A 16,363-nucleotide genomic window follows, 5' to 3' on the forward strand; every position below is an offset into this window, starting at 1 on the left:
GCAAAGGAACTACATGCAATGTTCATTTTAAAAATGGAAGGTCTTTTGTCACTTTGCAATATTGAATTATATAAGAAATTGTCAGTGTTTATCAGAAAACTGTCTTCTCTTCTTTAAAATTTGTTTGTATTAATTTGTTAATCACATGTTCATTTCTGTCATATTGAATATATGCTTGTTAACAATAATAACTTCTTGTAACACATTGTAAATGTGCCTGGGTGTTTTCCTAATAAACATTGATTTTTGAATCTTGCAAGTGTTTATTGGAAATAAAAGGGTTCCACGACCAATCTTATCTTAATTTAAGTGCAAATAACATGCTAGAAGTTGATGACAACAAAGAGGTATAAAGATAGAAACTCTAAATTAGTGTCAATTTATGTTTTCAATTCATACTCTGCACCATCGCCAAATCACATAGATCCACCACGGCTGAATAAAAGACAGTATATATCTGTGCTTTATTAACATTAAATGCACGTTAAGATCTTTTATTTCTCTTTATAAATAATACATTAGTAAAATACATAACTTGATATTCAAAACTCATACACCAACCTATGTATGTTGGCAATCTAGCTAATCCTGCTAATTGCATAGTATTTTTCATGTGCATTAGGCGATAGGTTTGATGCCTTTCTTATTATCTGTTGCTTAACGTGTCATATTAAGGTATATAGGAAAATAATTCTGAGACAGGTACCTGTGCTTGTAATCATCAATTCATAAACTTTATTCAGGGTCTCATTCAACTTGATTCTGAACTTAAACTGATTTTCACATGGTATCTGCTGATAAAAATGCCACTTTAAAGTCTACTCCTCTGTGAACTTACTTGTTATTTGTTGTTGCTTGCCTGCAAATTCTGCCGCAAATTTCCAATTGAGTTTATCTAAAATGTCATGTTAAGCTTCTGAAATCTTCTTCCTCGTCGGCTTTATTAGCTCGGAAGAGGATATGTTTCACTGTATTGTATAATTCTGTAGACTTTAAATTAATTTTTTTTTATATGATTCTCCAGTGAGACTTTTAATGTCAGTCTTATAGTTCATGGAATTTAATTTTGACAACTGGTAATAAGAAATAAATTGATATACACAGATATAATCGACTATTTAATTACTATACTTATGTACCACTATACTCTTCGGTGCAACAAATCAAACACTTTATCGAGAAAACAATAAATTATCATTTAATACGTGCCGCGATGATAATCTATTTACTATTTGCTTTTGTCGGATTATTTTGTTTGTATTTTTCAAATGTTTCTAATCCAGAAAAAGACCTTAGATCACATTCATATTGTTCAACCGTTTCTATGAGAGCTTTTATTTCACTTTTACTTTTTATTTGCTCCAACAGGTGAACGCATCGCTCACTGCAACTTGAAAGTATTTGGTCAACTTTTGTTAAGTATTCTCTTATGTTCTCTAGATTTTCTATTTTCATGTGTTCTTTGTCAATACTAGTTTCAAGTTCTGACTTGGTAAACGTTAGACGGTTAACATCTAACTCAAAGCTATCACGCTCCCTTTTGAGTTCTTGAACTGTTGTGTTGGCTTCGATTATGTTTTTTTCTAAACTAGCACACTTATACTGTGCGTTTGCTACAGTCCTATTAAGGCCTGAAACTGTATCAATTATGAAGTCAAAAATTGGAAGTCTATCCCCAAATACACCTTTTTTCGTTTTATCTAAATGGCGCTGATGTTGAATTTGAGCCTCGTTAAGTCTTATGTTGGTTGCTTTGAGTTCCTGGTTAGCATTTGTAATGGATGTTTCATATTTATCTAGGAATGCCCTTTTATCATATAACTGCTGTTTTATCAAAAAATACTCTGACAACAAAGAATTATGTTTTAAATAAATTTGTCCTAAAGAATTTCTAATTGACTCATAAAAAACGGCGGATTTTTCAACAGCATTCACAAAAGAGTTTTGAGCTTCGTTAACATTATATACAGTTGATGATATAGTTGTGTTTTCTTCCAGTGAATTAAGTATATGCCAGTCCGCCTTATTCATGAGTAAAGTTTTCGATACAAGACCAAGAGTCGCAGTCCCTTTTTCAAAATGAGTTATAACTACTTCTTGAATCTGCTTTTCAAAACTATCAACCTCGTTGCCTTCATGATACCTACGAAAAACACAACAGATGTATTGACAAATTGAGATAATCCCTTAGACACTGTCATGTAAATGATACAAAGCCATTTAAGTCTGAACATAAAACAAGAAACCAAAAATTAAAATGATGCTGTCAATATTTATAGCCATTTGAACATTTGAAATAAAGTCGATTCTTAACTTATCTGGAAATTTACTGTTATGTTTTATAACTAAATTTAGAGACAATTACAATTACACATAAATGTATGTTCCTTATTTTCAATTTATTCTTCCAAGTTCTACATAAATGTATAATCTTTGACAGTAAAAATATCACCGAGATAAATTGCTATTTGTTTATAATAATGTTTATGTTCTAATCAATCAAATTTGGTATAAATACTTTTTTGTAATGTTTATGGCACCGTCGACTTGATTTGGACAAACTGTTTTATCCTTGACCTGCATTCCGTCATTCCGAAACGACAAATCATCACTACAAAAGTGTAAAAGTTTGAAAAGACCAGTTTTTGTCTTAATTTGCATGAATGATTGCTTCAAAACTATGACTTGTGTCTAAATTTTTCTTGACAAATTCTCATTGATATCAAATTTGTATGACATTTACTCGACAAATTCTCGACATTCTGAGTATGGTCTTAAGATGTCTTGACAAATTCTTTAAATTTGAATACTGTCTTTAAATTTCTTGACATATTCTCGGCAGTCTTATTTTTTCTCAGTATGGCTTGACATATTCTGAACATTTTGAATTGTGTCTTAAATTTCAAGTTACACTTGTTACAACAAAAATAAAAATTGGGCATGTAAAATAATTGAAAATTTTGGTATATAAATATTTTAACAAATACAAATATGGCTATGAAATCTTAATTATTTCATATCGGTTGAGAATAAGTTTCTCTTATTGGATAAAAAGGGGTCACATGACATTCATTAATCTTCAGTAATAAATTCCATCGGTCATTAACAGAACAATACGGACCAGAAAACCGGTCGTAAATGAACTTTTACATGATATGGACCGATGGGGCGTGGTTTACGTCTGATATTGACCGTTGGGGCGTGGTTTCCGTTTGATAATGACTGTTGGGGCGTGGTTTCTCTATTAATGACCGGTGGGGCGTGGTTTCTCTGTTTAGAAAGATGTACCTTTTATAAAACATGTTCCTGTTTTTAATATTATATTTAAGTTGTTGAATTGTTTATTACATTTTTTCGTTAACGGTAAAATTAAAGAAAACTTAATTAAGAATTTAAATACTAAAATGAATGGCAGTTTTACTACGACTGGTCGTCACTCTTTGCTATAGAAATCGTACAACTATTCGAGTTCGCTTTAGGCCTTTTTAATTTATGAGAATTTTCCAAAACATGGTTTCTCAATGAAATAAACATAATAGTTCTTGAAAAACTGGTCATTATCGTGATACATGGACTGCCCGTAGGACAGTGGTATTGACTGCGACAGCGATAATGACCTCGCCTGCGGTTCAGTCATTATCACTATCTTAGTCAATACCACTGTCCTGTGGGCAGTCCATATATCACGATAATGACCAGTTTTTCAAGAACAATTATATAAGTATTAACAGTACAATTGTGGGTATGTTGATATAACACAATTCAAATGTGGGTTTTTAAATTATTACAAATATTAATTCCTAAATCTCTTAAATAATTGCTAACTGATTAAAATTCTACATCCATAATATTAAATGTAAATATGGTAAATAATTATTGTATCAAAATATGGTTTTTATAAATAGCAAAGAATGATGGTATCCTATTTCTTCCAAGAATTTATATAGTCTTACTTTACCAATCCTTGCTTTAACCAAGGATTTGTATAATATCATCTGTTTGAATATATATTAAGTATTACACGTTAACAGGAAGTTCCCCATGCAATTAAGGTATTCCACACCTCAGGGTAATCGCAACTGTCATATGGAAAATTACTGGGTAAGCTGTAATCAGACATGCAACTTAATATCTGTTGACTGACCATGCCACTACAATTTAAAATGTACTTGATAAATTTTGTCTTATTTAATTTATGAAATGGATCTCAAACAGACATTCATATTATAGATCTTTACATTTGTTTCTTGTTCTATTATTTCTTGAGAATAAAATAAGGATTTATTACTAATATTTAACTTTGATAAAAAAAAATCATGAAATTCAACACTCGATTTTGAATAAAAGATATTTTTTAGGTGGCTCTATAAACAAATTATTTGACCAAAACGCCCCCCCCCCCTATTTTTAAGCAAAAAACACTCGCAAGATGAACTGGAATAAGAAAATCCTTAGTTTTTCAAAAAAATATTAAGAAAAATCACTAAAAGAGTAAAAAACATATTTTGACAAAACGCATTTGACTAACAGGTCAAAGAACTGATGTTCTAAAACCCTGCTTACCGCCCTTGGCGATTGCCAAATAAATTGATCATAAGGTGTAATAAAATGGATCCAAATTAATTCTATACGAAGTAGAAAACAAAAAACTTGCGGCAAAGATGGTGAACCACAACATGAGGTGCTAAGTGTTTTATACCATATCAGTATTTCGACAATTAATGTCTCTTCAGTGATGTTAGGGATCGAAAAGATATTAAGAAGGCATTTTAATTTACCTCAATTAAGGATAGACTCATGAATTTAAAAAAGTCAAAATAGGGTGAACGGTAATATAAATCGGAGGGAAAATATAGCACAAGCACAAACGAAATAAATATAAACAAGTCTAAATTGAAAACAACGTTCAAACCTATGGTTGCGTCGGATAAAAACTATATATATATAAATACTCACATCTTTAAGTAAGAGCGATGTTGTAATGAATTTGTTAATTATGTTATCAATTTACCTTTGCAGGGATTTTCTTGCTTTTGACGATCTGAAACAAAAATAAAAAAAGTCTGCTTTTTAAAAGCAATACTGTTAATAGAGTTAACCTTACACAAATGCATATATATCGGGCTTCAATAATGAAGCGCATGTAATCATATGCTTTAACAAATAAAAACCAAAAAAAAGTTGAATAATTGAATTATAAGCAGAAAGTAAAATCACAAACATACTAAACTCCAACAAGATTACAATTAATAATTGAAATAATGAATTATGAATATAAGATTATGAGTTATGATATTTATTTGCTATATATGTACAATATTGCCGAACAACGTGGCCGATACAAGGGTTATTATTTCCCCCGTCTTTTATAATATAGATCTAATAACCAATATCCTTGTATATTTTGTTCGTTGATTTCTTACTTATTGTGAGAAATTAAACACACATATGGTTCAGTAAATATAAATGTAAGACATTAGCTTTCCAAATTATAATTGCACAATATTTTATGTTAATATTTAAATACCTCTCATTCTCGTCTTTTGAAAAATCACTTTTTCTTTTTCTAGTAACTGAAAAAGATTGAGTTTCTCATAAAAAAAAATTCATGAAATCCATCTTCTCATATTGTTTTTTCGTTACATAAAAAGTTCTATACGTGAATGAAATTTAAAAAAAATTAACAGCTTACATCACAATTAATCTTCTTTTTAAAATAGTTAATTATTCGTTTAAAATAACTATATCAAATGCATTACAGTTATATTCTGCATTATAATACAAATTCATGAACTACTTTATTATTAAGGCCTATGACACCAATTGAAGCGCCTCTTTATCTTGAAATGTACACGTTTAAAAAGCTAATGATTCATATATTAATTGGAGTTTATCAAAGGTTGACTTATAAAGCAGACATAAACACATAGTGCAAACTTTGGTTTTGGTGTTCAGAAAATTGCCTTATAGCTTTTGTTTATCAGGACGAATTTATCACTAGAAAATGTATAAAAATGTTTGTCTCTGATTATCGCCAGAGGTACAACTCGGATTGCTGACTGAATATAGCTTATAAATAGAATGAACGATGTGATAAATTAATCGTTAAGGAATATCGCTTGGCATGTTTTAGAAGTTTTGTCAGATTTTTAAATCCTTTGTTTTATCCATTTGAATGCCTTACAAAAATTGCCCACTAACCCCCATTTGTCTTTTTATAAATCGTTTACATGTGTATTTATCTGCAAAATTCTCATAAAACCTTTGTAATTATCTTACAGTTTTTGAGAACTTAAACCTGTCAATGATAACGCTATGAAAAATCAAGAGAGAAAATTTTCCCGCTAAAATTTAAATGGCTTATATCTCGAAAACAAGCACACAGACATATATTTATCCTCTATGAATACCCTTTCTTTATCTTCAAGTGTAATGAAAAGCTTGTTATTTTGAAACTGAGTAGCTTACTTCCTTAATAAATTATAACTTTTAAATCAAAATCTTTTTGGTAAACAACTTACAATTTACATCATCCGGGCATCTGTCACTTTGAGAAAATGACATTTTCACATCAATCTTAGCTTTTTTGTACCGCAATCCGCATTCTTTGAAAATAACTTTCAAAAATTCTTGCAGAGAATCTTTCAATCCATCCATACTGTTTAAAACTGTCAGTTCTTTGAAGCATGCTTCTATAACTATACTGCCTAGACGGACGCCTAATATATTGATACGTTCATTCGTTTCATTGATTTTTGGAATTGCATCACTTATCTTGCTAACAACATCATTCAAATCAATATTCTTTGCATCTACTGTCAATATTAGTTGAAACGTGTTCCCTGAAATAAGTAAAATTATGCTGAAGTAGAATTTGCAATAATGAATGCATCATATAGGTAATAACACATCATAGGTCGACAAAAAGCAACACCATGGCAAGACATACTACCGATACAGACTAAACGCAAGTACAACTGTATGATAATCAATTCCTGTACAACTAAGGCACACTATTGTGTTACTCAAAACAGATCTCAATCATATGTCGTCATAAAGGGTTTAATTTAGGTAATTTTTTATATAAGGTATGTGCATTCTTAAACAAAAGGCGAAAGATACCAACGGGACATTCGAACTCAAAGGTCGAAAATAAACAAACAACGACATGGTCCTGCCTTAGCTTCTGCTAGAAATCATCACATACTTGAACTTTCGCACATTCTTAAAAATAGCGAGCTCTGCGTTAAATGTAGATCATTAGAAAAGCTAGAGATTAGTACACAACTAATATTGGATGCTAGTGCCTTGCTCTGTAATTGTCAATGTAAATGTGGATGTACAGACTTTCTTCATCTTGTAGAGTACATTAGTAGAAAACTTTGCTTTGCGTTGCATATTAGACGTAATACACTATTATTAACATTAACGACGAATAAAAAGAAAGGGTAACTTGCAACCACTCAGTCAAAGGCGTGATTATTTAAAGTCTAAATTATTTTTGTTTTAGATTTTAAAAAGTGTGAGAAACATTTGTGGGTGTTATATACACCAATGTATTCTACTCTGAAACCAAAGGTGTGCCTTTCAAAGGCAGGATATTCATACAAGACAAGACAAGACATGGCTTAAAAGAAAACGAGCAACAGATAAACGGTACCAAAAACAACATATTAACCAAAACTACAGACTGGACTATACGAACCCAAGTGTTAGATATACAGAATCAATCTTATAAATTGAGATAGCATGCAAATAACGAGATTACTTTTCAATATGTACACCATTGCTTGTAAAAAAAAAAGGCTAAATAATTTTTGAATTGGCACATTTACCTTTTCTGTAACTTTCACAAGCTTCCGGTATCTCTCCTACTACGTTTATCTTGCTTCTTCCATATTTAAAATTCAATGCCAGTTCATCTGAAAAGCAAATATAAACCAAAATAAAACGTCTTATTCTGAATAGAGAGGGTTGTTCGCGTGTTATGTACAAGAAAAGACCCATTTTATTCATCAGATAAATAAAAATCGTCCAAATATTTAATTTTCCCATGTACGAGGCGATGGGGTTTTAAATATTGAAATTACCAAGATCTGATAGCCGTATAATCCAATTTAAAGCGCAGATAAAATGTGGTGTCTTGTTTTTGGTTCTTTTGAAACTGAGTGGAATATTTGCATCTTTGTATGAAATCCTTGTTTTAGTTCTAATCGAACTTATGATATCTTCTTTGACTCTGATGTACATATTCATTTCTTAGAATTTTTCAATTTTTCATCATTAGTCAGTGAGAATCCAAGGGGGTCACAAAGTTACAATCTATTCCATATTTCTTTTGTAGCATTTATCAATGTTGCCATGTATGACAATAAATCAATACGAAACCATTGTTTTTAAATAAATAACTTTAAGAACTTTGATAAGATTCGGAATGTACTTTTGGCAGGGACGAATTTGCAAAAATAAAATACGTATGTTTTGCCATTTCTCCTTCTTTACGCACACCGAGTAGCTTCATTAATCGCAAACAGAAAACATGCTTAGGTCTTAATTAACACAGATTTAAATGATAGTATATGTGGTCATTTTTTTAAATTTTCTGTTTACAAAACTTAGAATTTTTCTAAAAACTAAGGATTTTCTTACCCCAGGAGTAGATTACCTTAGCCGTATTTGGCACAACTTTTTGGAATTTTGGGTCCTCAATGCTCTACAACTTTGTATTTATTTGGCTTTTTAACTATTTTGATATGAGCGTCACTGATGAGTCTTATGTAGACGAAACGCGCGTCTGGCGTATAAAATTGTAATCCTGGTACTTTTGATAACTTTTTACCTAATTTAGAAATAACTGTATTCATGCATTGTGTCATTTCACTTATTTGATTCTGTAACCCCGTATTGGTTTCTGATTGTACAAACACAGCATGTTCCAGGCTATCCGAAGTGACAACAGATTGTTCTCTGATCTGGAAAAGTAGTTTGCAATTAATTAATTGTGTAGTTATCCACTTTAAAAGTCAACTAAAATATTAAACAATATCATATTTATAAACTAACTGTTAACAAAACCTTGAATTTTTGGAATACTATTGTGTATGTACTAGTATACAACAATGTGTTCCAAATACACTTGCAACAGCTTATTGCGAAAGTTTTGATTGAGAAATCAAATCGGCTCGTACTAGATTTGAAGACGTATGATGTGTATGATAGCTTTTAAAAAGCCTTGATTATATTATTCGTTTTCAGTTGTCGGAAAATGTGTGACAAAATTAATCATAAAAATAAATGCGTATAGTACAGTGTAATGGTGACTACTCGAGGAAGATATGTTTTGGTGTTTGTCCTGGAGCCTACAATACACGCCTGCTGTCACGATTCCGGTTTCCTTTGTATCTACTTGTCTAGCAAATAATGTAGGTTAGGTGAATATTTCATATTTGGATTCTATTGATCGGACGATGGTTGTCATAATGAATGACATTTATTTTTCCATGTCATTTCAACGTTAACAATGAAACCAAATTCAAGCAAATATCGCAGTAAAGAGAAACCCGAAACCTTAATTTTCATTATTCGCCTACAATGGCAAAGGACAAATCTATCCCTGTCTGTTAATATATAACTAAAGATAGTGGTGTCAATATATAAAATGGCTGCAAATGCGATTGTTAGGAAAATAGTTGCATTCAATAGCAATGTTTTCTTTAGCAGCTGGAACTACACAACATTAGTATGAAGATTAAAAAAATAATCGAAAGTCTAAATTATATATTGATATCAATTTTTTTTTACTGAAAGTTGTATGGAGCAATTTACTTAATGATTCTACATGTTATTCAATGTAGGCTAACTGTCATTAACTTGCATTATCAATTTATATCTTTACCGTTACGACACATATCGTCTGTTTCTTGAAGTGTGTGTTCTGTGCTAAATTATTGCAATATCAAACGCCCTAAATGATACTATTGGCATACCTGTTCCATTTCCAACCTAAGTTGATCATTCAAAGTATGTATCTGTTCTGTACTTGGATCTTCAGCTTTCATTTGATTTATTTTTGTCTTTAGCATATTTATTACCCAGCCACTTGACTGTGTGTTTGTTGCAATACCACAAACTGCTGTTTCAAGTCTTCTCCATAAATCATGAAACGTTATATCATCAAAAACGTTAGTGGCTGCGGCATGGCATAGCGTGTTTCTAACTGCTTTAATTTCTGTTATCCAATTAATATTTTGCGCCGACGGATTACCAAACTTTAACAATAATGGACAGACGGTGCTTATGTCAATGTCATCTAATGAACATTCTTTTACAGCAATTATATTGCAACAGCATGTCTCTACAATTTTGCCATTTCTATTTCGTTTTTTATGTCTTAGATTAATAGTTCCACTTATATCATACAATTTTTCGAACTGTCCTTGAGAAAATCTACCCTGTATGCCTCTTCCCGGACCACCAACAATACATTTACAACAGCAAATGTCAGGTGACCATATATGATAAATATTGTGCTGGTTGGCTTGAAGAAAAGATTTGAATGTCGAATTTGTTCCTAGCAAATTGTGTTTTGCATAATCTCTAACAACTTCAGTGGATAAATCGATTGAAAATAACTGCAATCGCAAGTAATTGCGTTCTGTAATTGTACTCATGTTCCAACAGTAAATTTGAAACCAAACAAGTCATTGAATGAGCAAATGTATACCTATAAAATAATATATCTCACCTTATATATTAGATCATTTCATTGGATACTTTAAATCTGGTTATAATGTAGACATGCTTTATGTCAGGAATCTGTTAATCAGTCGATTTTTTTCTTTCTATTATATTGTTTTTGGTAAATCAAGCTGTTGATATTTTTATTTGAATTGTAAAACAGTTTGTCAAGTCGATTTCATTTAATCGCTGACTTCATACGGGTTTGATTGTTTTCATATTATGGGCATTACGATATCTATAGTTCTATATATTCCCGTTTGCTGTTGCCGGACAGTTGTCTTACCTGATCCCTTACCGTATTTCCTGAATTTATTTTATAGAAGCTTCCGGTGCCTCTCTCGATGACCTTGTCTCATAACATATTAACTGTCAAATTTGATGTGATCAGTCCAATAGATTGCTACATTACTCTGTCACCAGTTTTCCATGTAAGAGCAGTGTTGAGCGCACCTATACATGTTGAACCCTGTAATTAAGCGATTGTCGTTTGTTGTTTTGTGTATTATAAAAAAAAAACACATTCTAATGATGCTCTGTAACTAGTTAGGCTGTTGTTTTCTTTTTCATTTGATTTCTTTTTTATTTTGTCGTGTCGGAGCCTTTTAAAGTTCTCTATAAGTTTTATAAGTGTGTGTAAATTCAAATATTCAAAACCTACAATGCAGGGCAAAGCAAAACAAAATCACTCAATATCACATAAACACAATAAATAAAATAAATAAAATAAACAAGCTTTCAGTTAAACAACTACAATGTACATGTGTATTGTTTACAAAGTTAAGTGGTGGATCGATGATTTCGGGTCACATGCTTGTACACTGGCAGTAATAGAGGCGCTATATATAAGCTACTTATATTTTATTTTTTAACTAACAATCCTCTCTTTTGTGACTATTGTTTAAAGCCGGATGGTATTCTTGGTTCCTTGTATCGTGTAACCGATATTTTTTTATCATTGAGCGAATGATGCTACAATACAAGTATAGTCATGTACCTGTGTTAACTAAGTACGTTGAGATAATATTAAACGTCACTGTTTTCGAAATTAAAAACTCTTTCTATTTGGCGGGGTTGAAAAAATAAAACTGTCATTCTGCACAAAACAAAATTAGACGGATAAATGATTGCATATCTCTGTTTCCTCTTAATATGATAGTTGTCTATCTGAAGACGCCATTTTACCTAAGTATGTGGAAGTACATAGATTGAAATAAACAATTAATTTCCCCATAGGCGACAATGGTAGCCTTTTTCGAGATACAGACTTTAGAAAGTTGATTTTTTTAACGAAACCTTGCTAGAATCAAAGAAAGGTTATTAGGACAGTATTTTTTGGTCCCAAAAATATAGGTTCGCGTTGCTTTTCTTAGCGTATTTTGTACTTATCTCCCATGCCTATCAATTTTGCCCTTAAAAATACGTGTCTTGTCCTAGCGTTGAAAAGTCATCTCAGTGCCTTCAGGGCTGCGGAATAATTTTTATTTTGCCTTGTGTATAAAGCAGAGTGCACGAAGTCTCTAAAATAAAAAAGAACGGGCGCACATATCGACCAATCAGGATAAGCCATACTCTTAATTCTGAATACCATGTTATGCTCATAAAATGGCTGCGCCCATAAAATCTAATGGTGTATTGTAACCTATAGTTGAAGTACCGGAAGACCTAAGAGCTCACTAAAGTGTTTAATAAAGTCCTACATTATAACATATATTATAAAGGTAATAATCTTAGTAGGACAGTACAGGTAGAGAGATTACAACTTCCTTACACATGTTACAGTGAAGTGTTGGATTGTGTAAGAAGATAATACTTTTGCAATTCATCAACAGAATAAAATAAATGAAACACTAAAATATTCATGACAAGCTTAAGGTTAATTGCATTTTTCAAAATGATTTTCTATAATCTTGTGTGATTTATTTAAAAACCATGAATTTACATTGGAAAGTTTGTGATATGAATATACATGTGACTTTAGAAGCACTCTCGGTCTTTGCTTTGAAATTGCCAGTTGAAAAAAGGAAATCAATTGCAATCACAGAGACTTGTTATATTATTTTATATGAAGTTATACAAGGAGACAAATGCCTGTGATGCCGATAGAAAAATCTATGTTCTACAAAAACAAACGAAGACAAAATTATGACCCAATTAAACAAATATACATCCGACAATTCTGTGGCCACTGTTTGTAATATCCAAACATAAATGACCTCAACATGATTTAGGAAAGATTTGAAGTTATATGAAATATTTATCAAAACAATGTATTGCATGTATGTGGCGAGCATTTATTGCACAGCACTGTAAAGCAGTATCTAACATCTTGGTTTTGACATAATAATTACGGGCAGCTATTGCACAACACTGTAAATAATTATCTTGCAAGATTAAAATGAATTGCATACAATTGGTCTAACTTCTTGGTCTTGATGGAAAACTTGCATGATTGTAAGTGTTAAAATTAAATCAATAAAGGAATAAGAGTTGCATTACTTCCAATTGATAACGGCAAGCACTAAAAGAGGGACGAAAGATACCAGAGCGACATTCAAACTCATAAATCGAAAATAAACTTACAACGCCATGACTAAAAACGAGAAAGACAAACATACAAACAATAGTACACATGACACAACATAGAAAACTAAAGAATAAGCGACACTAAACGTTGAATGCACTTACTAGACCAACATATGACCGAATCTGGCTTTCAAATAAAAGCATGTTGGCCTGTGAGCTGATGCTCACTTACGGCACTCGCGAATCAGACATGGATAAACATTAAATGATACACATGGTAACTTAAAGTGTGTTTTTTTTCTTTTTAAAATTTCTTTATTTCCATCAGTTGTTTGATACATTGTCTTCAACAAGTCCTTGTGAAGAATACATATAATGTTCAATCATATTAGATTAAAATATACAACATCAATCTAATAAATATCTCTAAACATTAATTAAAAATTCATCTTCTGCTTTTCTTTGAATAATACATTCGCTTTTTTGGTTTTCATTTTCTGATCAGATACATAGTGTTTTCCGTAAATAGATAACAAAGCACTGGCAAAACATTTTAAAACAAGAAAGCTCTTACAAAACTGTTGTCAATATAAAAAAAAATACGGAAACATTATATACTAGTAAAACAGGAAATTTCACCGGACATGAGCAACAAAGAAATGTATACATATGTACATAATCAATTTACACATAACAAGCCGATAAGAGTTTTAATACAGGAAAGAAACTTCATACAAAATTGGCTACAAAATTTAAGTCAACATTGAATTGTATTTTTAACTACCAGGAAAACAACACATTTAAAATGCGTAAATGGAAATTAATACAGTATATATAGGCTTGTAATGTTTTACTTTATAAATCAAAAATAATACCAAGTAGTTTGTGCTTACATTTGTAAGCAACATGCTGATTATAAACACTGTTTTCCCCTATTCATATAATGTTCATTACTGGCATAAAATTGATCAGCTATTAGTACTTTTAAGAATTGAATATCTAAAGTAAGTCTTCAAAGTTTAGTAACAGGCTATAAAATTGAAAATGAAGCTTCTTTTGATAAGAACTATCCCTTAACTATAATTTATTTATTTTTTATCTATAAAGCATATTATATGTCTGAAAAAAAGGAAAAGGTTATTTGTATCTGACTTTAAAATCTTCAATAATGAAATCTTGGACATTATTAACATAAATAATTAGAAGCAAAAAGTATAAAACAATAATACGTAAAACATGGGAATATTTCGAATTCCTTTAGTGTTATGAAGTGATAAATATTAGAAATTATGATACATGAACGAGCTGCCACTTCATTTAAGTGTGCATTAACTGATATTTACAATTTTACTGTGACCTCTTTTACAATTTTTAACAGCTACACTGAACTAATATTGTATAAAATATAGTTGTTCTTGTTCACGATGCAAAATTAATATGTGAAGGAGATGATGCAGATTACACGACACGACGCAACGTAATTCATACGTGTATCACGTGTACTATCGATCCTAGATCATCATGATTTTAGAAATTAACATTACCTTACTAAGTTTAGAAAAAAATGAATACACATATTGTATGAAAACAAAAACATTCTCACCTCAGTTCAAAATAAGTTATTGTCAGCAAACATTTACTAATGGCGAGTCACCAAAGATAACCACCAATGTCACGGTTCAGTGAAGCTTTAATGAAACCATATACAATATAGGCGAAGAAACGTACCGTATTCCGGTAAATATCTTATGTAGAGCTGTTCTAATGCATGTATTAATATACTTAACTTTATACTGTATTGAGTATTCCTCCCAGATATTCAATAACTAATTTACAGGGATGCTTAATTGGAGCTGTAGATTAATCACATTGTTAACAGAAAAGGGAATACCGTATAGCGGGTTTATTTTCGCGGGTTGTATATTTTCGCTTACTTAGGTGGGTCAGGGAGAATCGCAAAAATAAAATTCCACCTAAATTAATCCAAACGATCGATACTCTCTGAAGGATCCGCCAAAATAAACGCCGCCAAATTTTTTGGATACTTTGTTGCCCCTAACTTTCACACCCGCGAAAATAACCCGCTACATAGGTAGTACTAGTATCAGATTAATGATCCGAGTCAGACGGTATGTACTGGTAGAGAGAACTCGTATTTCTACAGTGAAGTTTTGAATTGTGTGAGAAAATATATATATGAAACACTGCAATATTCATATTTAGGTTATAATTGCAATTATTTTAAAAAGATTTTTCTATAATCTTATCTAATTGATTTACAAACAATGACTTTACATTGGAAAGTGGGTTCTATGAATATAATACTCATACTAACTTACGAAGCACTCTCTGTCTTTGTTTTAAAACTGCCAGTTTGATTCCAATCACAATCACTTGTTTTATAATGTTATATTAGGGGATGTAAGAAAAATATTGAAACAAATGACTGTTATGCCAATAGAAACATCTATGTTCTACACAAACAACACAAGACCACATTATGACCAAATTAAACAAATATACATCCGACAATTTTGTGGATATGATTTGTAAATATCCAACCATAAATAACTTCAACATGATTATGGAAAGATTTGAAGTTATATGAAATATTTAGCAAAACAATGTATGGCATGTATGTGGCGAGCACTTATTGCACAGCACTGTAAAGCAGTATCTTGCAAGTATAAAATAAATTACATACCATTGGTCTAACATCTTGGTTTTGACATAATAATTACTAGTAAAGTAAAGGAAGACCTGTCAGATTGTCAGAAGTTAGAAAATACTAAAGTAAGCAATCTGATAGATAAATGAAAGAATAAGAGTTTGTAGGGTTCGTGTTGTTTAGTCTTTAGTTTTCTAAGTTGTGTCTTATGTACTTTTATTGGTTTGTTTGACTTATTTCTTTTTTAGCCATGGCATTGTCAGTTTTTTTTCTATCTATGACTTTGACTGTTCCTCTGGTATTTTTCGCCCCTTTAGCATAAATGCCAATTTATAACAGCAAACACTAAACGTTGAATTCACGTACTAGACCAACATATGACCCAATCTGGCATTCACATAAAAGCATGTTGACCTGTGAGCTAATGCTCAC

At 31.2% G+C, this 16,363-nt stretch overlaps 1 protein-coding gene across 2 annotated transcripts; it reads right to left on the bottom strand.

Annotated features, from left to right (window-relative positions):
* Nucleotides 1–484: 484 nt before the first annotated feature.
* Nucleotides 485–15,013, bottom strand: LOC134692935 (uncharacterized). Of its 2 annotated transcripts, XM_063553574.1 has the most exons (9): nt 14,867–15,013; nt 9,987–10,723; nt 8,840–8,972; nt 7,836–7,922; nt 6,522–6,842; nt 5,528–5,573; nt 5,012–5,041; nt 2,519–2,611; nt 485–2,143 (listed from the first exon to the last, which is right to left on the bottom strand). In XM_063553574.1, exons 2-9 carry the CDS (start codon nt 10,668–10,670, stop codon nt 1,222–1,224), a joined length of 2,316 nt encoding a protein of 771 aa, XP_063409644.1. In that variant the 5' UTR covers nt 10,671–10,723; nt 14,867–15,013; the 3' UTR covers nt 485–1,221. The 2 variants fall into 2 exon arrangements, with proteins under 2 accessions (XP_063409644.1, XP_063409645.1); XM_063553575.1 differs by lacking the exon at nt 2,519–2,611 and having other exon boundaries at nt 14,867–15,009.
* Nucleotides 15,014–16,363: the final 1,350 nt, after the last annotated feature.

This window comes from Mytilus trossulus, chromosome 12 (assembly GCF_036588685.1).
Source record: "Mytilus trossulus isolate FHL-02 chromosome 12, PNRI_Mtr1.1.1.hap1, whole genome shotgun sequence".
Taxonomy (NCBI): Eukaryota; Metazoa; Mollusca; class Bivalvia; order Mytilida; family Mytilidae; genus Mytilus; species Mytilus trossulus.